The sequence below is a fragment of the Pholcus phalangioides genome, unplaced genomic scaffold (genome assembly GCF_987345545.1).
Source record: "Pholcus phalangioides strain wild (caught in Gottingen) unplaced genomic scaffold, Ppha-v1.0 ptg000010l_1, whole genome shotgun sequence".
In the NCBI taxonomy this organism is placed as follows: domain Eukaryota; kingdom Metazoa; phylum Arthropoda; class Arachnida; order Araneae; family Pholcidae; genus Pholcus; species Pholcus phalangioides.
The window spans coordinates 39,077,359-39,102,649 of record NW_028301603.1 but is presented as its reverse complement, the minus strand read 5'-3'; the positions used below and the strand labels follow the sequence as shown (position 1 = coordinate 39,102,649).

At 35.7% G+C, this 25,291-nt stretch overlaps 2 protein-coding genes across 2 annotated transcripts in view; one reads left to right on the top strand and one right to left on the bottom strand.

Annotated features, from left to right (window-relative positions):
* sip3 (septin interacting protein 3) overlaps positions 1–5,247 on the bottom strand; it is a 37,550-nt gene extending 32,303 nt beyond the window's left edge. The window contains exon 1 of the mRNA XM_089238369.1: positions 5,121–5,247. Coding sequence (XP_089094495.1) covers positions 5,121–5,131 — 11 coding nt within the window. The 5' untranslated portion in view covers positions 5,132–5,247. The remainder of the gene's footprint in view (positions 1–5,120) is intronic.
* A 405-nt stretch (positions 5,248–5,652) lies between these two features.
* The window catches only part of Coq8 (ubiquinone biosynthesis protein COQ8, mitochondrial), a 28,182-nt gene continuing 8,543 nt past the window's right edge, over positions 5,653–25,291 (top strand). Inside the window, exons 1-4 of the mRNA XM_089238368.1 lie at positions 5,653–5,962; positions 9,910–10,101; positions 18,340–18,843; positions 25,095–25,161. Coding sequence (XP_089094494.1) covers positions 5,957–5,962; positions 9,910–10,101; positions 18,340–18,843; positions 25,095–25,161 — 769 coding nt within the window. The 5' untranslated portion in view covers positions 5,653–5,956. The remainder of the gene's footprint in view (positions 5,963–9,909; positions 10,102–18,339; positions 18,844–25,094; positions 25,162–25,291) is intronic.

Sequence of the window (25,291 nt, the reverse complement as noted above, 5' to 3'; positions counted from 1 at the left end):
GATTCTTTTCTTTCTCTCCTCACAATATATTACACTCTTTTTTTCGATGAGTCTTCCAAAGTACAGTCTGTCAACTCTTTGAAAATGCACACAGCAAATTATGAAGACATTTAAGTTTTTCAAAGAATGACGCTCTTTCGAGACGACTTCCAAAAGCACCGTGCAAAATTTTGCAAATTACAAGATCCAATATGAATAAGTCAAGGTGAATCAGATGGTTTTATTGCGCTGCCCTTCCTATTTTAAAGGGATTTGTTTACATTTTGCTGTTCAATGCCAGTGTCATCGTTTTTGACAAATGAAACACTTTTATTTCTAACTTCTTGTAGAGCTTTATAAACATCGTTTATGCCTCTGCGTGTCCTAAAAATGCCAAAGACAATTGAATGCTACAAACCTAGAATAGGCCTATATATATTGTTTCACTTTTACATATAAATGTGCACCATATTTTCGAGTGATGAATGTTAGTTACTGTACAATGAATAGTCCAAGACCGTGAAGTAGTAGACTAAATACAAAATTATTTTTTCCCCTCCAGACAGAGGTTTTTATAATGACTATTCAAAACAGACACAAAATGCGTTTTTGAACTCTCAATCTAAGTAGAAGAAAAACGAATAAACCAAATAGTCCAGGTGCACCCCCTTCCCAAATAACCTGAAAAATTATACAACTTTTGCTTTGGCAGAATCATTTATTGTAACGTTTCTAAATCTTTCTGAACCGAAGGGCCACTAAAAAGTCTGAAACAATTCGACAGACAACTTGTGCCCCATATTACAGGACATTGTTGTGATTTACAGATTTTTTTTACAAGTTTGACCTTTTTTTTAATGTTTATTTTAATTTGTAATTTTTACTAAAATTGTGACTAAACTGTGTTTTCATAACTTATGATAAAAACAAATGTTCAGCACACATATTTATCAGGTTCAATGTCTTTTCCTCAATTTTTCAGTGATTTTAACAAATGGGAATTTTTCCGAATTATGGCAACGTTTTTTTGATGAACATTGGGCATCATCCCGTCTTTAAAAGATCCTAGTTCCTCTTATTTTTCTCAATGAAATATGGCCATCCAGTCATTTAAATATTTTTCTACCCAATACCTTTTCGTCCACTGTGATTTCTCTCTTTAGCACAGCTTCATTTCGCCACCTTTCCATTTTAGCAGTAATTAGCAGATTTGTCATAAATTGCATTTCTTGGCTACAATTAGGAATATCCTGTATTTAGGATTACAGTTTCTCGCATTTTTCTTGATGAGATATGTTAAAACGAATTATGACTATACAATTTTTATTTAAACTCAAGAATATCAATTTTCCCAATTCAATAATTTTTCATTTATTTAGAATTCAATAATCAAATCTGCCTGCGGACACCTATTCAAATGTAGCGGACCACAGGTTGAGAAACGTTGATTTATTGCAATCTATTACATTTGTATTATACGGAAATGTATCGACAAGTGAGAGCACTGATAACATCAGTTTTTTTCCCCTACACATGAGCAATGACTGATAGAAAAATGTTTATATCATAACAATGCAGAAGATTAAACATTTTTAGAAAGATAAAGCAGCGTTATTTAGTGACTTATTGAACATGTATGTAGCCACCAGTAGAAAGCCCTACACCATGTAGGTGGGCACAACCTTTTCCCAAGCTGTACCACAATTGAGATTTTTTCGATGCGCCTGCCACTCTGAAAATTTTAATACGCAGACCATACATCCTGTTTTTATGGGGCACAAGTAATTTACTCTGTTCCTGTTGTTTGGTTGTCCTCTTATTTTGCAAAAATGTCTAGTTTGTCACACTTTTGAGCTCTAAATTATTTTTATTTTTGAGTCATAGATTTATCGCAATGCAGATTGCATATACATGTTTTTTGGTAGAAGTTTGTCTTACCTACACAATGTTGTGCATAGACAATGAAACCTGAGGACTCAGGGTGCATGGGCCCTTTTTCCCCAATTCACTTTGTAAGATGACTTGTTCCTCCCCCCCTCCAACAATTTATGGATATACAATGTAATTGTATTATGCAATGCATGTCCCCATATGGACGATCCCGAATCTCATACACATTGGACTTCCTGCAACTATGCTCAAAGATCAAAAAACCAAACAGGAACGCATAGAATAGAAAGTCACCACATAGTTATTATTTTACTGGAGTGCCGCAAGTCAGCTACTCCTGCCCTATACGATACTTGAGAATTAATTATTTTTGGTACGACAGTCAACTCCTATTATAACAAACTACAAAGGACTGAAGAAATCGCTTTGTTGTAACAAAATTTCATGATGAAGGAATTTACAATTTTACGAATTTTAATACACGCTAAAAATTTATTTTTTGCTGTTGATAAATTCGATTCTGAGAGAAAAATTACTTATTTACGTTCTAGATAATAAAAAATCTAGAGTTAAATTTTAAAAATAAAGCAATTGAAATTAAAATTTGGCATTGAATCATTTTGATTAAGTTTTACTTATGCAGTAGACTCTCGCTGAATAAAGAAAAGGCTGAAAAATATATATTGCACATTCTTGTGTGTAAGGAAACCCCTCTCCCCAGCAACTTAAGGACCACCACAACGACAGAAAATTGGAAACTTGAGTATAAGTCAATCCTGAAAAATCGCAACATATTTTTGAGAGAAAAATCTTTACTTCTAAGCTATAAAATTTAGAATGAAAAATTACAGAAACCTTCCCAATATTTTACCTCCACCCCCCAAAGCAGAATATGCCGAAGTCTGCGACGTACGTCGCAGAACAATCAGTGCTATTGAAGAAAAATTGGGAAGAATTTTAAGAAAAATGTAGAAAACACTATCATGGGAACTGCAGAACATTTCCAGTCAGAGGAGGGCTCATTGCAGAACAATGCAAAATGTTCTGCTTTGGGGCCTCCACCCTCATTTACGGGACAGCATTAAAGCCTTTTCTATCGTATCAATGGAATGTGCAAAAAGGCATGGTTGTACAAAATGTTTTTTTTTTTTTACAAAAACAAACACAAAATACATATAAAAGACTGAAAAAAAACCACATAGAAAGGACAAGACATGAATACAATAACCATATTGGGCCCTCAAGGGGCATAATGTCCATCGATCGGCAGAGACCGGATAGATGGTTACAATTCTCCTATGCATAGCGTCATTGAAATTATCCATGCTATACGGATTTAGTTTTTTCCCGGAAACCCCTTTGATGTAGGACTGTATCAGTGCAGAGACTCGCGTGAGCACGCCTGTTGCCCTCTTGGTGCACGAGGGGCTGCAGATAACCCTGCACAGCAATTACCATAAATTGTATCCAATTTGTAAGGGTCTCAGTGTATTGCTAGAACCTGTGATGCTGAAAACACAGTGTTTTCAGTTTCATAGACCAAGTTGAACCCATTTCTTCGCGGACCAAAATTGAGGCACTTTGCTATATTGGGGGGGGGGGGGACAGGTGTTGATAAAACTTGGACCCTCAAAAACTGATTCATGTATAAGCTGATCCTCGCAATGTATGAAAGATGTTCTAAACAAAAGAACTCGGTTTACACATGAGTATATACGGTAATACTATCCTTGTATATGAAACACCTCTTATTTTTGGGGCCTAATTTTTGGAAAAAAGGAGTTCTTAATACATGCTTAAACATAGTAGTTTGATTACCCCATATTTTACAGGACAGATAAATTTTCTTATATTATTTTGTTTTTTGGGAGAACCAGTCATTCCCATCACCACCCTTTGGATCTACGCATGAGCGAAGGCAGACATCTTCAGCTGTGAATGGAGCAAAGCCAGATAACTTCATATTCATATATGGAGCAAAGACAGGCATCTTTAGCTGCGGTTGAGCCGAGACAGACATCTTTAGCTGCGGATGAGCCGAGACAGACATCTTTAGCTGCGGATGAGCCGAGACAGACATCTTTAGCTGCGGATGAGCCGAGACAGACATCTTTGGTTAAAAATGAAACCAAAATAGACATCTTCAGCTGCAAATGAAGTTGAGGTAGACATCTTCAGCTGCAAATGAAGTTGAGGTAGACATCTTCAGCTGCAAATGAAGTTGAGGTAGACATCTTCAGCTGCAAATGAAGTCAAGGTAGACATCTTCAGCTGCAAATGAAGTTGAGGTAGACATCTTCAGCTGCAAATGAAGTCAAGGTAGACATCTTCAGCTGCAAATGAAGTTGAGGTAGACATCTTCAGCTGCAAATGAAGTTGAGGTAGACATCTTCAGCTGCAAATGAAGTCAAGGTAGACATCTTCAGCTGCAAATGAAGTTGAGGTAGACATCTTCAGCTGCAAATGAAGTCAAGGTAGACATCTCCAGCCTTAAATAGAATGACAGCAAGCATTTTCAACTGCAAATGAAACAGAGGCAGGTGGATCTACGGTGGCACGTCGGTGGATCTACGACTCATTGCGTAGGCGCATCAGATCCTCCCATATTTCTATATGGGACAAATTTTCAAGAGGAGCTCTTGGGAGGAGCAGTTGTTCCCATCGCCCTCCTCTGGATCCATGTTAGATCACCAAGTGTAAGCATGGGAGTGACTAAGAGAGCTAAGAAGAGAGTGAGGAACTACCTCACTCGTATCATCTCACTTGTATCAGCCACCTCGTTGGGTATTTTGCCTGTTGTGACGTTGTACTTGTATTTGTATCATGACCTAAAGAGGGACCTCGAGTGTGTGTGTAAGCATGTGAGCGACCAAAAATGTGACTCAAAGACAAATTCAGAGAGTGGGGGATCCCTAAGAGAACCATCGAGGGGTACGCGCACAACAAATTGAGAGCCACTGACGTACATAGTGCTCAAATCTATCGACGAAACAAACACCCAGATGTCCAAACAGTACAGAGGAATGCTCCGATTGAAATAAGCAACGCATCGTGATTTAAATAACCGAAAAATGTGAATCTACACACTTTTTTTGCATGCAATGAATCGTGAGTAAATTCGATTCGCCATCAGCTGTCAAAACAACAGATGATCAACCCAAAAAAATTAAATGGTAAACACGGAAATCATAAATTTGAAATTTAAATAATCGAAGTTACGATTATAATCGATAACCTAATTAGATACGAACCTTAATATCATGGACAACCACTTAATTTAATTTATGAATCCTTACAAAACGCTCTCGATTCCAGAGTTCTGCTTCAAGATTTTGATTCAACGTGTAATGCGGAGAAAGGTTACTTTGCTTCTCTGTGGTTCTTGTTGCCAAGGCTTCGATTCCGAAACTGATATCCGCAAAACAAAATAATAATAATTGTTATTGATTATTAATATAACATAACAATTATGTTAATCATCATTATTGTTTCTAGTTTCTTTTTATTAACCGTATCAGCTTGAAACTTTCAGTGAAATTAACACTGCATCAATCAAGGCAATAACGTTACCATATTTTATCAAGGACAGTGAATATGGGATATCACGAAATTTCACTGAAATGACCCATTAAAGTTTATGAAAATGAATTTTTCCACTCTTTGGACTAATTAGTTTATTTTTAACGCAAAATTTATATATTGTTTATCAAAATCCTTAGAATTATTTTTTGAGTAATTTATCAAATATTTTCTTGAATGTGAAGTCAAAGTCGACTGGAACTTGGGTCTTTGTTGTGTTGTGACTTGTTTACATGTGAGAACAGCTCCTGTGTAAACTTAGTAAACTTCATGTCGTCGTTAGTTTGCCTCTCAAGCACCTCGTGGAAACCCAGTAAACTTCATATCGGTAGTTAGGGTTACGGTTTCAAAACAGTTCATCACTAATAATATACACCAAATAAAACAACTATAATTTAATTAGTTGTTTTTTTTTTAGATATTTGAGCAATATTTTTTTTTGTCACCGGAGATTGTTTACAATTTATTTCAATATTTCTTAGAAATTTTTTTTTCTACGGTTGTCCAGATGAAGGTGAGCATCAATTTCATTTACGTGAAAAGTATAACTCAATTGTTTTTCACTTCCAATGTGGAGGACAGATGACAGCACTTCTGAGATTTCAGAGGGGGTGGGGGTCTGTGAGCGTGAATAAAAACGTTCCAAATTAGAAAAGGGTTAGATCCCCTACCTTAGAGCCATGCATGTTCTCACCCAACGAATTCCACCATGCTATAATTCATTAGATATTCCCCAGAGGAATGTTTATGAAGTGCATATACAATTTATTACAGTGCGTCTGAGCCAGGGGTGCTCTTGCATCCACGGTAATTTGTGGCATGAGTCTGAGCCAGGGGTGCTCTTGCATCCACGGTAATTTGTGGCATGAGTCTGAGCACCCCCAGAATTGATTCAGAAATCAAAATTTCCCTACATAAAATTATCGACAAACACCCACAAGTTCAAAATGCTTCCGATGCCCCTGGTTTAGTAAAGGTAGTAGTCTCTCGATTTGGGGGGGGGGACCAAAAGTCCCGGGTTTCAACACCAATGAAAAGAATGAAGAATTGAAAAGGTAATCATTAATGGTCTGGATGCATCTTAACTTCAAATCCCCAAGGGAACATTTCAAAACGTAGGTAATAATTAACAAAGACATGCGTAAACAATATTCATATAGGTCCTTTAATTGTGAACATCAAACTTTAAAAGAGAAAAATCTTGCTCACTTCTGTAGGTAGGTGGGTTATACTCCTGCAATCTAATGTTGACAGTAAAGTATATATAACAATGCCTCTAGCGCGGTAGTGCTCAACCTTTTCTAATGAGTGGGCCACTTACTTGATTTTATAATTAGTGATGGGCAGTGCCAGATTTCCCTATAGGGTAGACAGGCTGTAACCTAGGGCTGCAATGTCTGCATAGCGCCTCAAAAATCGCAAACTCACCTTACATTATTTTCAATAGCCTAGGGCAGTGGTCGGCAAACTCATTAGTCAACAGAACCAAATATCAACAGTACAACGATTGAAATTTTTTTTGAGAGCCAAACTTTTCAAACTTAAACTATATAGGTAGGTACATTGTTATTAATGTACTCCTCAGCTGGCCTTTGTTAAAAATGCCCTCAATCTGATTGAGGTACGTTCACTGAGGTAGACCACTTCCAACTCCCCCATCCACACTCGTCTTGTATACTTGCTTCATCTATCTCTTTATCGTTCATCCCCTCTATATATCCAAACCATCTCAACATGCCTTTTTCAATCCTCGACACTACATCTTCCTTCTTTTACTCCACAATGCTCCCTAAAATTAACTTAAACTTTACTTAAAGTTTATTAAGTTATTATTTTACTTGTTGTTTTATGGATATGTGGCTCCCTTCTCTGAGAAATGTGCAGAAGACGGGTTCACTGTAAGCTCGTTTGACGAGATGTTAGCCGGAGGATGTTGTCGATGAAAGCCCAAGGCAGAGGTCCCAGGAGCATCGTCTTCGTACGGTCAGCCCTGGTGGATTGCTAAAGCAGCGATGGCCGATATTGGATGCAGATGGCCAGGTGAGTGTTGTCATGAGTGGTGGTGGTCCAGGAGCATCGCCTTCAGAGGTGTGGCCCCTTTTGAATGGCTCCTAGCAGTGTTGACCGCTGTTGGATGCTGATAGAGAGAGGTGGCCAGGAGAGTCATCATGAGAGGTGGTAAGGTAGTGGTCCAGGAGCGTCGTCTTCAGATGTGTAGCCCCTGGTCGATCGCTTCTAGCAGTGTTGACCGATGTGGTCGGCTGAAGTTGGTTTTCTGTGGTTCCCAACTTCGAGGCGCAAATGCGAGCTGATCTCCACATTAAAAAGTCTCGCCACAGAGAGCAACAGTCCTACAAACAGTACAAATATTCAGTCACTACACATCACTCACTTCACTTCTGAGATATAGATGGCAGCACTGATAAACCATACACAACAGTAGATAGTCACTCAGACTGTTAGGTACACCCACACTTAAACTTCCGGCACAACTCACTAGGTAGTAAATTGCCTATGGCGATAGACCTGAGTTGTGCTCGGTTTGAAAAAAATAAAGTATTGACTGATGCCGCTATGGTGGTCGAGTGGTCATAGTGACGGACTCGCATCGCGAGGACCCGGGTTCGTACCCCACCGTCGTCATAGTGGTGGTCGGCTGAAGTTGTTTTTCTGTGGTTCTCAATTTCAAGACGCGAATGCGAGTTGATCTCCCCATTAAAAAGTCTCGTCACAGTGAGCAACAGACCTACAAACAGCACAAATGTAATTCAATCATAACACTTCACTCACTTCACTTCTGAAATGTAGATGGCAGCACTGAAAAATCAAACACAACACTACATATGCATTCAGACTGTTAGTTACACACACAGTTACACCTCCGGCACAACTCGTTAGGTAGTAAATCACCCATAAATGGTGATAGACCTGAGTTGTGCTCTGTTTGAAAAAAAAAGTGTTGACCGATGTTGGATGGAAAGAGCAGGCCTCTATCGTCTTGTATGATCTGGCAGGGTAGAGGTTTATGTTCTTTTGTATGGAAAACATTGCATGTCCTCCCCGCACGAGAGGAGACTCGTCTTTTGCGTCTATCTACCCCGATTAACTTAGGAAAAAAAGCCTAGTTTTCAACAACTTTTTCCCGAACTTCCCCAGAACTTTCGTCCTGAACTTCGACCGGTCACGGAAGTATCACGTGACAGCAGCGTAAGGCTTTCGCTCTTTTTGGCAAAAACCTGTGCAAAAGATGACTCACTTGGGAGGGGAGCGAGCGAGAACAAAATTGCCAAAATGCATGTCTAAACATGATTTTGCAAAAATCTGGAATTTCTGTGCACCTGTACGGGGTATTTTGTGGAAGAGCCACACTCAAGGGGCCAAAGAGCCGCGGTTTGCCGACCACTGACCTAGGGTACATCAAATCTAAATCTGGCCCTGGTCACGGGCCATAATTTAGATTTTTCCCTGCCATTAATTTTGAACAGCATAATGATGACTTTGCATTGAATATTAAGATCATTTTTCGTTGAGTTTATCTCTATGCACAGGGGGACACTTGGTGGAGGCGAGCAGGTCTTGTGCCCTAGTGGCTACATCAAGAGACATCAAATTCACCCTTTGTTCATTCGAAATGGGATTTCAAAATTTCGTTTGTAGTGACACTGAGTGAATGCTGCCTAGATTTTTTTTTTTTTTCCTTGTATAGCTGAAAAGTCAGAAATGAAAATTGGTCAGGGAAAAATTCTGTTAAGAGGGGAAAAAATCCAAACCTAAAAAATATTTGGACATACTTGTGCGTAAGCCTAAATTTTGTTGTTAAAAAATTGGTTTTGGCATTGGGTGTTGGGTGGGTTTTGCCTTAAACACGGGCCAGTTTTTGAGGAGAAACAAATTCAAACCAAGTTTTATTAACATCTCCTTTATAGGGAGGTACACTAGTTCCAGACAGCAGAGTGAGTTCTAACCGGCCCTGAAAACTGAGGCATCTTCTCAGCATCATGGGGGGACCATCTGCTCTGAGACTCCTTGAAGGTTACCTAAAATGTGTCACATAAATTTTTGGAGATTGGCTTATCTATATGCATACCGTGTGGGTTTCAAATTTTTCACTGTTTAGGTGGTCCTGAGGGAAAAATGCATCTAAAACATGTTATGTATGGTATATTTTTTCCTTCAGCAGATCTAATCAGGAAAAATCATTCCCTGTTAAACCCTGTATGATTTAACCAAATAATATCTTTTCTCATATTGGTCTGTTATTGAGATGACTACCAATCAGCGAGGAAAATAACCATGCAAACCCAATTTCAGAGCGTTTTGACACTTTAGGTCAGCATTCAAATCACAAGTATAAAAGCATTCTAAGTTGTGTCAATTTGAACAAGTGCTTGATGATCGTCCTGATAACCATCTAACACCTTTTTTGTTCAAGATTTTGAATTCATAAAATTTTTCTTCCAGCCTCCTAAACCATCAGACTTATCGGTCCTGGTAAAAGCCACCAAATCTGTGCTCAAGTCCTTCGTGGATCTGAAAACTAGTCAGATGGAAACTGCAGTCAGGAACTCGACTCTGAACTCTCTCGCTAAAACTGTAGCGGCAACAACAGAAGAAGTAGCTTCCACTGTCATAACGGAACTGACCAAACAAGGCGTGAGAATTTTTTGCCTTATATTTTTTGTGCTTAAATACAGTCAATTTTTAAATTAAATTTACAGTACTCCGTAGAAGGAATGTGGCGGTTGAAGACGAACACATGCTTCTCTACAATTCAAAGATGCTGTCTGCGTAATAATATGGGAAAGAGCGTGCCTGCGTGATGGTGAGGCAGAACTTGGGTTTTTGCCGCTCAAATGAGACAGTCACATGGTCCACTCTTTCTTGTAGGTTCTGCAAATTTAATTGTATAATAAATGTGAATTATATCTTTGAATTGTAAAAGGACGTGTTCATCTTCAACCGCCACATTCCTTCAACAACTCATAGCCATCGGTTGCTCGAACTAACGACCGGAATGGCACCAATCTTGTTGGGGGGGGGGGGGGCAATGAAGATATTAGAAGGTTTCTGCAAAAAAAATATTCAGTTACGGTGGGGGGGGGGGGGCATTGCATTTTTATAGTGTAAAGAGGAGTTGCAAATAACAGATTCCTAAAAATTGTCATATTTTTTAACAAAGACGAAATTACAGTGAAACATCATGTTTTATTCATCACATTTACTTTCCCAGTAAGTACCTTGGCCATTTTCAATATGACCTCCATTCTCATTGATTACACATTTCATCCTCCACACAATATTCTGTTTGGGCAAATGAAAGCTGTCTTAAGGAATTTTCAACATTCATTTTCGCATGTTGTGATTTAAGATAGTCAAGTTCAAGACAAAGTTAGATCCAGCAAACAAGTGGGCCATGCAAACAGAAACTTTCTACTAATGACCCTTTCATTTGTTGAATGATGCGGACTATGACGAACATTCCTTGTGAATCCCTTTTTTCGGCCAAAAGGGAGTATTGTGAAGAGGACACGGAGTGTGGTCCACCAGAACAGTGGTCACATTGAATAAGGGCCTAGATAACTTGACAGACTTCTTCTTCTCTTCATCTTCGAGTGACAAAACCAGTTTTTGTTAATGTCTAATTGCTTAAAAAAACAGGATAGGGAACAACGATTAACTATGGTGATAATACTGATGTCATACTTCATTCAAAAATGGTAGCTAATTCATTCAGGGTTGTCAAGGAGCCCTAACATTGAAAGTGGTCGATGTCTTGGTGAGAAAGTGAATGTGATAAAGCATGATGTTTTCACTGCAATTTCGTTTTTCTTATTTATTCATCTGTTCTTTGTAATTTTCCTGTTTACACTGCACAGCATCACATTTTCCCCTCCTTATCAGCAACTCTGGAGCTTGAATTATTTTGCTGAATTCTCTTTTTATATAGTCATCAGTCTCCCCACTACCTAGTTTGGTGTCATTGCGATTGTTAGATAAAACTGAGTACGTGACAAATGAGGTAACACTTCTGGTTCAATAGTGAGTATCATGAAGCAATCCAACGCAACAAGAGTCGGAAAAATGAACTCAAAATCATTACTTTTAATCTCACAGACTGAATTTAACAATTAACATTTAGAATTTTTACAACTTTGGATTTGAATCTATATCACCACAAGTCACAGATTTTTCCCAGTCCTGAAGGGGTCATTCCATTTCAAATCACCCGGCAAAATGCCAAAATGACACCCATAGTCTCAGATTTCAATGATTTTTTTTTTATTTGTTGCATTTACCATCCTTATTAACTGTGTGAAATATTATTTGCATGTTTCTAAAACTTTTTGAGGAAAAAAAATGTTGAAATTTATCAATAACTGATGCAGATGACTTTTCCGAGGCTCAATTTTTAAGCGGCATTGTTCGAGAAAATAAATCATAACTTTTTCAATTTTCAATATATTCAAGTGAAATTTTCACTAAAGTGTTCACAAAAACATACAGAATATGAATAAAAATAATTCATACACTTACATTTGAAATTTACATGCAGAAAAATTATGTAAACTTTGTTTTTGTGGAATTTTTCGTTAGAAAAAATACAATTTTTCAAACGTATTTTTAGACCAGAGGCACAGCAGTTACCAAAATAACTTTTATTTTAAATTTCTCCTAAATATATGAAGTAAAATACTGGAGAAAAAAAATAATGGTTTTTTGACCGTTAATATGTTTATTCTGGCTAGCAACACAAAATTCATCAAAATAAGACTGGATCGTTCCGATTTCAAATCATTCAACTAGATACTGAAATGCAACCCATCATCCCAGATTCCAATTATTATTTTTTATTTATTGCTTCCACCATGCTTGTTGACCATGCAAAGTTTCATGTACATATCTCAGAAAAATTTTGAGAAAAAAAAATGTTTTCTAACCTCACGAATGACGTCTCTTAGGCTAACCCATTCAAGCAATATTATTTGTGAAAATATATCATAACTTTGCAGATTTTCAATATATTCAAATGAAATTTCCACTAAAATGCTCACAAAAAAATGTAGATTATGACTAGGAAAGAAAATTTAAACCTTTGCATTAAAAAATTAGATTGCAAAAAAATTGATGAAATTTAATTTTTGATTCTTTTTACAATAAAAACACAATGGCTCACCTTTGCTTTTTCATTTACAAAAGCTCTCCTGCTTTTCGCACAGCATATTCAATGACATTGAACTCTTCAGATTTTTTTCCTTGTTCCCCTTTCCTAAAGCAGGGGCCAGAGTTAAAATTTGCAGTTTTCCCCTTGTTGTGATGGTTAAATTGAATCTTATTTCTAATTAACTTTATCAAAATAATCATATTTGCTTTCTGTTTAATATCTTCATTAAGTGTGCTTTGAGATTCATTTTCTGGTAATTCTTCAAAAACTTTACAAACATTTGGTTTGAAAGTGTTACAAGCAGATTCAACTTTTCTTTTGGCATTGTTTGACTTGCACTGTGGAGCTACCCTATGAAGTTTAATTGGTGACTCTTCTATGTTCTGTAGACATGAATTTATTTCTTCAAGTGCTTCTTGTTTAATAATTGACATTTTCCCAAATTACTTCTCTACATTACTATCACTGTTCATCTCTTCACAGTATTCAGTTTCTTCACCTAACTTGTTGTTTATATTCACTGTCCCTACAGGCATGCCATATCTTTTGCCCTGGAATTGATTTTGTACAACCATTTATTTCATTTATACATGAAAAATACAAGTTTACTATCCTTAAACCTTTTGTTATTTTTTTTCTTCTGACATTTTAAAGGATTAAAGCATGCTTTCGGATGTATTTCATACTTTGAGAAAAAAGCTCTATGATGCTTAAACATACAGTAGATAAATGTTCAGAACTTGCTCCACTCCTCAATATTGATGTCCGATGGGTCCAATGATGTAATGGGTAACAGATTTTACACTTTTGCGTAATACTTTTTATGACAGTCAGATCCAGTTTTTTTTCCAACACTATAAATTTCAAGTGTCTTTTCTGACATTTTACTTTGAATTCCAAAATGATATAAAATATTTAGCTCAAATGGAAATTGTGTTATCATAAGAAAAATTTGCTAACCCTGAGTTGGCTACTCTATGGAGCACATTCTGTCTTCAGCAAGATCATAACTGAGACTTGCATCATTTTATGGGGAGCAGTTTAGTTCTAACACTTTTGTTTTAGTTTCCTCAATGAAGCAGCAGCAGTGACTTTATCATCACCTGCTGGGATGATAAAGTCTTATAATTAAATAAAACACCAGCTGCCCTCTGAAGGACAAAGACCAGTGTGCCATAGTTTATATCTTCACAGAAGCTATTATTATTTTTTACAATCATCATCACAACAAGAAACATTACATCTTATATATCACCACCAGGCAATATATACATTAGGTTCTCTTCCATCTGCCTCAGCTACAACAATTAGGTTGTAGCTGATAATTTCATTCTTTGTTATTTAAAGCCTCATATTCTGGCTTTTTATCAGCAATTTTAAATTATTTCTTAGGAAAATTATATAGAGGCTTGTGTTAAATATTATAATGTAGATTTTTTTTCACACAAGTATAACCATTTCATATTTATCATATACATTAAATATATGTTTATTAAAATATATGCTGTAAAAATCAAAGTAATTAAAAAAAATTTAACACTGTTGTGGTAAAATAACTTTATAATTAAGCATGTTAAAAAACTTCAAAAATTAATCTATATACACTGCTGGCCACCGTAAATGCAACACCCTGAAGGAAGCATGAAAATAATATGAAATTTACAACATGCATTAGCGGAGGTGAGATATGCAAATGATTAGAATTTCAGCGCAGACGCACATCACGCGCGCCTGTGGTGCCACTTCAATGCGCTATTTAAGGCTTGGAGATTTCGACGATTTGAAGTATGGCAATTGTGTTTTTCTTGTGGTTTTTTCAAAAAAACGATCAATTATGCCTCTTAGAAAACAGCGATCATCTTTTGATCAAGTATCCGAGTTCGACAGAGGAAGGATAGTGGCCTACCGAGATTGTGGATTATCTTTCAGGGAAATCGGTAGTCGTGTTGGACGAAACCAAACAACTGTAACGCGGATATGTGATCGTTGGATGCAGGAGGGTACGACGGACCGACGTGTTCGATCGCATCCACCTCAGTGCACCACTTCACGTGATGACAGGCGTATTGTGCGTATGGCAGTGACGGATCGCTCAGCCACATCACGAACCATAGCACAGCACATTCAGTCTGTACCGCATCATCCAGTGTCTGTGCGTACCATTCAACGCCGTTTACAGCGGAGTGGTCTGTCCGCAAGACGTCCATTGCTTCGTCTACCCTTGACGCAGAACCACAGACGTCTCCGCCGCTAATGGTGTGATGAAAGAAGGATGTGGACGGCACAATGGAATGAAATTGTCTTTACTGACGAGTTACGCTTCTGTCTGCAACACCACGATGGTCGGATTCGAGTCTGGAGACACCGTGGAGAGAGGATGCTGAACAGCTGCGTTATGCACCGCCACACTGGTCCTGCACCGGGTATTATGGTATGGGGCGGTATTGGATATCACTCTCGCACTCCTCTAGTACGCATTGCCGGTACTTTAAAAAGCCAGCGCTACATCTCCGAGGTGTTGGAGCCAGTTGTCCTTCCTTACCTTCAGGGCTTGCCCACAGCCATATTTCAACAGGATAATGCGCGACCACACGTGGCACGCATTGTCCAAAGGTTCTTCGTCAATCGCCAGATTGAATTGCTTCCCTGGCCAGCTTGCTCTCCTGATCTTTCGCCGATAGAAAACATGTGGTCAATGGTTGCTCAACGATTGACCCAGATTACATCCCCAGCTGCCACACCAGATCAACTTTGGCAACGCGTGGAAGCTGCTTGGTCTGCTGTACCCCAAGAACACATCCAAAGTCTCTTTGAATCAATGCCGAGGTGTTGACGCCCCTAGATGGCATCAGCATACCGTTAGCGACGATGACCGCAATCAAACCGACAACAAGGCGGCTCATGTATCGTTTTCCCTCTAATGTTTCAATAAATTCAGTTAATTTCATCTTGAATTGTCCTTAATTATCGATGGTTCGTTCAGCGGAATATTCGACGCTAGTTACCAGAGACCCATCCTGAAAATCACGCCACAAGATCGTGAACACGAGGCGTGTGGCAGCGGTGATCTCCAACAATGGCGGCTACTCTGGCTACTGATTTTGGCAGGAACCACACTTCACAGAAGTCTATAAATTTAATCATTTGATGCTTGGTCAACATGTTATCTACAAAATAAATATTGTTGCGATATCTCTTGTCTTTCTTGGTGTTGCAATTTGGGTGGCCAGCAGTGTATATATATATGATTAATATTATCTGGATTTATCAAATACAAAATAATTCTTTATGCAAAAATATATCAGATTGCAAAAGTTTGTCTTTGTTGCATCATAAGAAATATTTATAGATCAATTAAAAGTGAAATTAATTATTTGGAATTTGAACACTTCTAAGAATCTGAACATGAACATCTGAAAATTATTTTGTTCACCTAAAACCATTAACATTTCTAATTATTTCATAAATTCATTTAATCCTAGAATTTTAAAATTTATTAATTGTTTTGAATTATTGCATTAACTACTCCTGAAACTTAATTTAGTGAATACTGTAATAAATGTATAAGCGTACATGAAAAATAAATATAAATTTCGCTTTACTAAGCATGAATCATTATATTAAGTCAAAATGTACAAATATAATTAATGTAGTCATATAAGTACAATTGTGTTTTGTTACTCAAATGTATTAACTGTCAAAATAATGTTTACTTTTCTACAGTCTTCTTAATATATTAATAGGATTAAATTTTAAAAAAATTGAAAATTCCTGCTGTGCATCCAAAAAAAAGTGTTTAAAAAATTGTGTTAAAAATAAAATAATAATAAAAAAATTAAATTTAAATGACTTTTTTCCTCTAAGGTTTAAATTTGCTTTCCTAGTCATAATCTACATTTTTTTGTGAGCATTTTAGTGGAAATTTCATTTGAATATATTGAAAATCTGCAAAGTTATGATATATTTTCACAAATAATATTGCTTGAATGGGTTAGCCTAAGACACGTCATTCGTGAGGTTAGAAAACATTTTTTTTTCTCAAAATTTTTTTGAGATATGTACATGAAACTTTGCATGGTCAACAAACATGGTAGAAGCAATAAATAAAAAATAATAATTGGAATCTGGGATGATGGGTTGCATTTCAGTATCTAGTTGAATGATTTGAAATCGGAACGATCCAGTCTTATTTCGATGAATTTTGTGTTGCGAGCCAGAATAAACATATTAACGGTCAAAAAACCATTATTTTTTTTCTCCAGTATTTTACTTCATATATTTAGGAGAAATTTAAAATAAAAGTTGTTTTGGTAACTGCTGTGCCTCTGGTCTAAAAATACGTTTGAAAAATTGTATTTTTTCTAACGAAAAATTCCACAAAAACAAAGTTTACATAATTGTTTTGCATGTAAATTTCAAATGTAAGTGTATGAATTATTTTTATTCATATTCTGTATGTTTTTGTGAACACTTTAGTGAAAATTTCACTTGAATATATTGAAAATTGAAAAAGTTATGATTTATTTTCTCAAACAATGCCGCTTAAAAATTGAGCCTCGGAAAAGTCATCTGCATCAGTTTTTGTTAAATTTCAACATTTTTTTTCTCAAAAAGTTTTAGAGATATGCAAATAATATTTCACACAGTTAATAAGGATGGTAAATGCAACAAATAGAAAAAAAATCATTGAAATCTGAGACTATGGGTGTCATGGCTGGGTGATTTGACATGGAATGACCCGAAGGTCAGCTTGCTATGAGTAACCAACCTTTACCAACCTTTGGCATCTTGGACTCTTACGTGAATAAGCAGCCTGTCTGGACTCTGTAATGGTTGCGGTGGTAGAGCTATTCCCATGGCTAGAGACTCCTGAGGCCCCATCTACCAGTAAGCTGCAAAGTGCAGCTAATTGGGAGTGAGCTGAAGTCGAAATGCAAGTGATGTGATGATCTCGCTGCTGCTTTATATATCGATGGCTACTCAAGAGGTGGCCAATCATCACTGACCACATGTAGCATTTGCATATCCAGCAAATTATTTCCGTTATTTTGGAGTAACGATGTGGCAGCAAAAAACCAGAACAGCATATTGACTTGATGTGGACAAGTCAGTCATGCATCTCTTGATAAGGATGCGGGTCCTTGTCCAACAATCTCAGGCCAATATAGGATGACTTGTGTTATTAAAATGATGAAAATAATTAACAAGAATGCTTAATTTATACGCATTTGTATTAAATGAGGTGGCCCATTTTCACATGCAGTTTATCTGTACCATTACAGGTATTGGCAATTTAATTACAAACACCCTGTATGTTGTGATCATATTTGCTTTCAAAAGATCTTTTATGCATTTCATCTCCTATTTGTTCGGTTGGATACCCACTGGACCGATACGATAAGCAATATAGCCTGCAACTCAATAGATATTTAGTAAAAAAACCCTGAAATTCATGTTTGCAGAGTTAAGTTTGAAATTCCAAATTGCAGGCACTTATGGTATTGGTCCAATGTACACTCTCTTATAACAGGCTTCTTGTTTATGAGTGTCATCAACATTAGCTCATTGATGGATGCATTGCAAATTACTTGTGATCCTGAGATTTTTGTTATAAGTTGCATTCATTATATCAGATTTTTACTGTATTTATGTAAATTGCTGATTGGTTGTATAAAATTCATAAGCTGCCCATTTGATATCTTTTGTGATATCTTTCTCTTTCATTTCAGTCCCTGAAACATCTTGCGAAAGAAACTTTAGAAAGAGGTGGCGTAGTGATACAAGCAGCTAAGACTTATTCGGCATATGCAATCAAGCATAAGTCTTCACCCCTGTCTTCAAATGCTCCGATTGAAGAATTAGAAATAGAGCATCCGTTCCTAGAATATGAAGCTATCCTGAAAAAGATAGAAGAGATGAAATCCGAAGAAAAGCTTTCATCGGAAGAATCTCCTCATGAATCGCCTACGAACGATACCCAAGAGATTCCCATTCAGGTAGAGCCGCAAAATACCATAGGCGCTTCGAACAATTCTTTTGCATCACAGTCTTTGCTGATCGATCAAAATGAATTTTTGGTTTCTGCTGGGTCCACGTCTGCTCCAGATGATCAGACTACATTCGCTGGTCCTTCTGAGTCACAGTCCATGTCTTCTCCAGCTGTTGCGCAAATGCAGAAGTTAACTGCAGAAGAAATACAAAAATATACTAGAACTCCTCCAGGAAAACAAAAGGTTTTGTTTTTTTCCCTTGAAAAAAATTCATTCAGAAATCTAATATGTATGTATGTATATATAATTTTTTTTTGACAACACTACAAGTACAATCTGATGCAAAAGACAAAAACTGAAACAAAAAAAAATTCATATGAATACATAGATTAAGAACATTCACTCTTTGACCCCCAAGGGACTAAGGTGTCCTTCCAGCAGGTTACAAAAATAATCTATTGTCTGTTGGCACATGGCAACTGTCATTCATTTTTCACAGATTTTTAATTTATATTATTTTTAATTTATATTATTTTTAATTTATATTATTTTTAATTTATATTATTTTTAATTTATATTATTTTTAATTTATATTATTTTTAATTTATATTATTTTTAATTTATATTATTTTTAATTTATATTATTTTTAAAATAATCTCTTACCTTTTTTTTATTTTAATATAAAGTAGCACAAAGAATTATTTAATATTAAGTTATGTGTACCTCCATTTTCCATCTCATTTGTGTAATTGGTGTTGCATACTGTTATCCATCATTTGTTAAGCATTTTGTTACTGTTATCAATCATCTGTATTTATTATATGATTTCTTTGTAGTTTATATCTTTTGCAAATGACCAAATACTGAAATTTGAGCTCGCTCGTATTGCACAGTTCATTGTATGAAGAAGATTTAGTATTTTAGGGACAATGTAAAAAACTCTTTTTAAATGTTTTATTGATTCGTGGCACTTGATGATAAATATTCCTATATCGACTAGATGTTTTATTGCTTTTCATAGTTAGCCTTATATTATTTGCTGTTACAAATTTTATAATTCTCTATATATAGATTTTCCTTATGTTTAGTGTTTGACATTCTGTTATATTGTTGTTAGAGTTAGTACTTGTCATTAGTGATGTAATTTTATTGTTAAGTGCTATTTAATCCTTGTATATTTGTATCATGCCTAGGCTGACCATATTTCCTCGAGAGAAATACGGGACATTGAGATTCCAAATACGGGAAAATACGGGACATCGCCAATTATCGCCAAAACCGAGCAAAGTTGCCAAATATTGTTAAAATTACGGTAAAATCACAATGGCGGGAAATGAAACGTTACTGCAAATTGCAGTGGATTAAAATGAATTTCACGAAAAAAACGTTCACCGAGACAAATGTGGGAGATAAATATTCTCATTTATAGTTGTAATTATCATAATATAGTTTATTAGTTGAAAAATAATTTCAATCTTTGACTTCAATAAAGAATAAAAATTCAAGTAAGCGTCGTGTAAAATACGGGCAAAACCGGGACACTTTTGCGAAAAAGTCGGGACGACCAAAAATACATAAAATACCGGGACTGTCCCGGGAAATACGGGACGTATGGTCACCCTAATCATGCCCCACCCCAGGCACAAATTCCATATTATTATTGAATAAATTCATACATAAAAGATGCTTTTTAGAAAGTTTTTATCAGTCTTGTTTTTGAGTTTATATAGGATTTCTGCATAGATTCCTAATTTTTTTAACTATTTTTTCATGCTGCAGATTCCATTTAAGATCATCCTGTATTATAATTCCCAAATAGTTATAGTCATAAACTCTTTCCATTTCTTGACAATTGCATTACCAGCTCAATTGGCACAAGCAGTGATTGTATCTTTATGTGTATATATATCAGTTTCATGGTTTTAGTTTTTAAACAAATGTATTTTGTTTTTTGAGTATTCAGTTTTAATTTGTTATTATTTATCCATATATTTATCTTAAATAAGTCTTCTTTAACTTTTTCTTTTAGACTTGTCATTTCTGAATCTTCAACATAAAGGATAGTGTCATCTGGGAGTGATATTAATTTACCATTTAAACTCATTTCACATAAATTATTGATATAAACAAGAAATAATGATGGCCATAGGACCAATCCTTGCAGAACTCCTTTCATTACCTTTTGAAATGTGCTGATTTCACCATTTATTATAACAGCTTGTTGCCTATCATAATAATATGTTTTAAACCAGTTTAGTACATTTCTTCTTATGCCTTCTGAAAAGAGTTTTTTGTTAGAATATCCAAATCAACATAATCAAATGCACATTTTAAATCTAAGAAAACTAATGGAGCATTTATTGTTACTAAATCCATTGTTTAAATGATTACTTAATTCAACAATAGCCATTTCAGTGTTTTGGTTTTTTTGAAAGCCATATTGGTTAGATGCAAAAAAATTTGTTATTTAAAAAAAGCTGATTAGTTCTTTTTTAATACATTTCTCTATTATTTTTGAAAAAACTGGAAGAATTAATATTGGTGTATAGCGCCGGTTTTCAACTGGTGCTCCACGGAGCCCTTGGGCTCCTTGTGCACTCTCCAGGGGCTCCTCAGAGATATTAATAACATAATTATAAATATTTTTTAAATAGTAAAAATAAATCAGTAACTTTGATGAATAATTAAAAAATTGGCCTATATATGGGACTCCCCCATAGATTTTTTTTTATTTAAAAGGGCTCTGCGAGTCAAAAAAGGTTGAGAGCCCGCTGGTCTATAGTGTACTAAATCATTTATATTTCCTATTTTATAAATTGTCCTGTAAGCTACAAATAATACAGTCCAACGTTGTCAATGGAGAACTCTTTCTTTCAAACCGAAAACAAACTTAGGTCTATCACCATGGGCAATTTACTACCTAGTGAGTTGTGCTGGAAGTGTAATTGTGTGTGTACCTAACAACCTAAGTGCATATCTAATATTGTGTCTGATTTTTCAGTGCTGCCATCTATATTTCAGAAGTGAAGTGTAATGATTGAATATTTGGCCTGTTGCTCTCTATATCCCCATTAAAAAGTCTATGGCAAGACTTTTTAATGGGGCGATCGGCTCACATTCGTTCCTTGAAGTTGGGAACCACAGAAAACCGACTTCAGCCAACCACCACTGTGGTAATGGTGGGTCTCAAACCCGGGTCCCCGCGATGCGAACCACCACTCACTATGACCACGTGACCACCACAGCAGCGGCATCAATCAAGAACTGAAGGGTCAAAGGAAATCATTTTGCTTTAACTGGATTTCACTTTTTTGCTATAAAATTTTAAAAAAGAGTATAACCTTTGAGATGGGACTTAATACATGTTTTGCTTCAAGAAGTATTTCACAAGCAGATTCATATCAATGCGACAGGGTTGGCAGGTTTTTGACAGTTTAAACCATCATGTCAAAAACCCTCCATCAGAAACCTGTGTCATAAATTCGCAAATACTGTCAAATGTTTTTCAATAAAAAAATTCCCACCGAAAAATACACACATTGATTGCATGTAATGTTTTAAGTGACTATGTAATACAAAGAATAAATACTTAATATGATTATAAAATAATTTTATGTAATTCTCTACAAAATTATTTTGGACAAAATATAAGTGTATTTTTTCTTGTAAAAAATATATTTTGAATAGAATTAAAATTAAAGCATGGAAATAAAGGATAATATTTCTAGCATAAAAGCTGAAGGAAAAACTATGGAATGATGTGCTGTTTTTCAATTGGAGATGATTCTTGACCTTTCCAAAATTTTTTCAGCTGCTTATCTATATGTGTGTATGGATATAAACATCTGCTGTTCTATTTTTATGTAAATACGAAGGTCACAACAGGCAAATTCCCCAACGAGGCTACTGAAAAAATTATGCCCATAAAAAATATGAATGTCAAATATAACCAAAATACCCAATATAAAAACTATTTGACAACATTGACAATAAGTTTTCAGCTGTTTTTAATACTGACTTAGTTTCTGATGTCAAAACCTAAACCCGATCCCTTATCACACATAAACAGCTGTGTTTCACTTAGTAAATTGAACACGGGTAATCAGTAGTTTAGATAAATTGAATCATAAAATTACATACCTATTATCTGTTCCACATACTCTTTGTATGTTAAAAAATTTTTAATTGCAAATTATGATTAATCTTTTGTTTTAATTATTGTAATGAATTATTATTTAAATGTATAACATATATTTATTGTAATATGCAAAAAAGGAAGTTTCTCATCATGTTATATATATCTATTTTGTCCATGTATTTGTGTCCAATTCATTATTCCAGCGGTTCTCAACCGGTGTTCTGCAGAGCCCTTGGGGGCTCCTTGTGCACTCTCCAGGGGCTCTGCGTCCGCTCGAGGAAAATAAAAAAAACCAGTAAAAATAAAAAAATAATTATAAATATTTTTAAATAATAAAAATTAATCAGTAACTTTGATGAATAATTAAAAAATTAGCCTACGGGGCTCCGCCATAGAATTTTTTTACTTAAAGGGCTCAGTGAGTCAAAAAAAGGTTGAGAACCGCTGCATTATCCAAAGCATTAAGGTTTTTGAAGGGTTAAAAACGTTTTTGATGCTTGTCATGTCAAAAACCCAACCCTGATCAATGAGTTTCAACTGTATCTTTAACAAATGTCGAACTTTATTCAGTATGATATTTTAACAAGTAGAGTGGCCGAATTTTTATTCAGACAGCACCTTACTCCCCTGCATATACCTTATATACCTTAAGCATACCTTATTCCCCTGCATTAGCTGGCATGCCTGGAAACATTGAGGGAGACCAGCACATTGGGGAATTAGAATCACAGATTCTGGAAACGTCTTAAATATCTTTATTATGAAAGTCCATTGAATTGGCTGAATGCATACTTTTTTTCAAACCGAGCACAACTCAGGTCTGTTACCATCTATGGGTGATTTGCTACCTAGTGAATTGTGCGGGAAGTGTAACTGTGTGTACCTAATCAGTCTGAGTGCATATGTAGTGTTGTGTTTGATTTTTCAGTGCTGCCATCTATGTTTCAGAAGTGAAGTGAGTGATGTGATTGAATTACAATTTCCACTGTTTGTAGGTCTGTTTCTCTCTGTGGTGAGGCTTTTTAAAGGGAGATGGGCTCACATTCGCTCCTTGAAGTTGGGAATCACAGAAAACCAAGCTGAATGCATACTGTGATACATAATTTATACATATAAATGTAATATCTTACCTCCGGGGATCGTGAATTCTAACACAATTGACACGTTTAAAAAAGAAATATGATAAACATGTTGGGTAAATCGAAAAGCTATTCATACTTACATGAGACAGCCATAATTTTTTATGAGCAGTATATTTATATTTTATAATTATTGGTTTTATTGCTCTTATTGGGTTGCTTTATTTTGATATAGTTTAGATATGTTGTCGCTGTGGTGGTCGGCTGAAGTGTTGGTTTTCTGTGGTTCCCAACTTCGAGGCGCAAATGCGAGCCGATATCCCTGTTAAAACATCTCGGCACAGAGAGCAACAGTTCTACAAACAGTACAAGTATCCAGTCACTACACATCACTCACTTCAATTGCACTGAAAAATCATACGCAACGCTAGATACACACACAAACTGTTAGGTAGATACACTTACATTTCCGGCACAACTCACTAGGTAGTAAATTGCCTATGGCGATAGACCTGAGTTGTGCTCAGTGTGAAAAAAAAGTTTAGATATGTTTTCGACATCCATATTTTTCATGGGAATCTTTTTTCAGCCACCTCGTTGGTCATTTTGTCTGTTGTGGCCTATGCATTTGTATTTCTCATTGTTTTAGGGGACTTACAAAAAAAGTTGCTTAGGCCTTTGAGATGGTAAAATTTGTTGCAAATTTCATATAATTCCATAAATGAATTTGTTTTGTTCCAGTTACCAATCTATTTAGATCCATGGCTATTGATCAATCTATGAATCTGACAGTTCCAGCTTGAATAGCACCAGAATAAATTTTTGTAGTGAGAAGAACTGTCTACATTCACGCTTTGTGATTTTTTTTTTTTTTTGTATTACCCACTTTTTAAATATACAGTGAAACTCTTCTTAGAGGGATCAAATAATATAATAACATTATTTTACTTAACTCTTTGATGCAAACCTTTTTTTTCAATGGTGACCCCTCTTTTGCAGACAAAAGTTTTTGTCCCGCTGAGAGTTATTACTGTATTTTCATCCATAAGTTATACATGATGATGTTGATTTTTTCACAGTTAAGCTACTACCTCCAGTACCCAAACCTACTTTTTCATGATTTTCAGTCATTTTGCTAAACCCTGATTGGTGTACATAAAAGTTAATTAGATTTAAGCTTACATTTTGATACTCTGTATCGATCTGATAGTTGGTGTGATACATGAAAGTTAATGATATCGATCACTTATTCATATGTTGATATGTATGATTACAGCTTAGCGAAAGATCTGTCGAGAGAAAAGTTCCTGCCACACAAATTAGTAGGCTGTTTTCTTATGGAGGTATGCTTGCTCTCATCTGTGTATGTTTTTAACTAATTTGTGTCATATTGTGCGAAGTGAATTTTCTGAGGGAAAAAAACCTAAAAAGTTTGTAGCTTAGATATTTACTGCTCTCCTTCACATTGGAGAA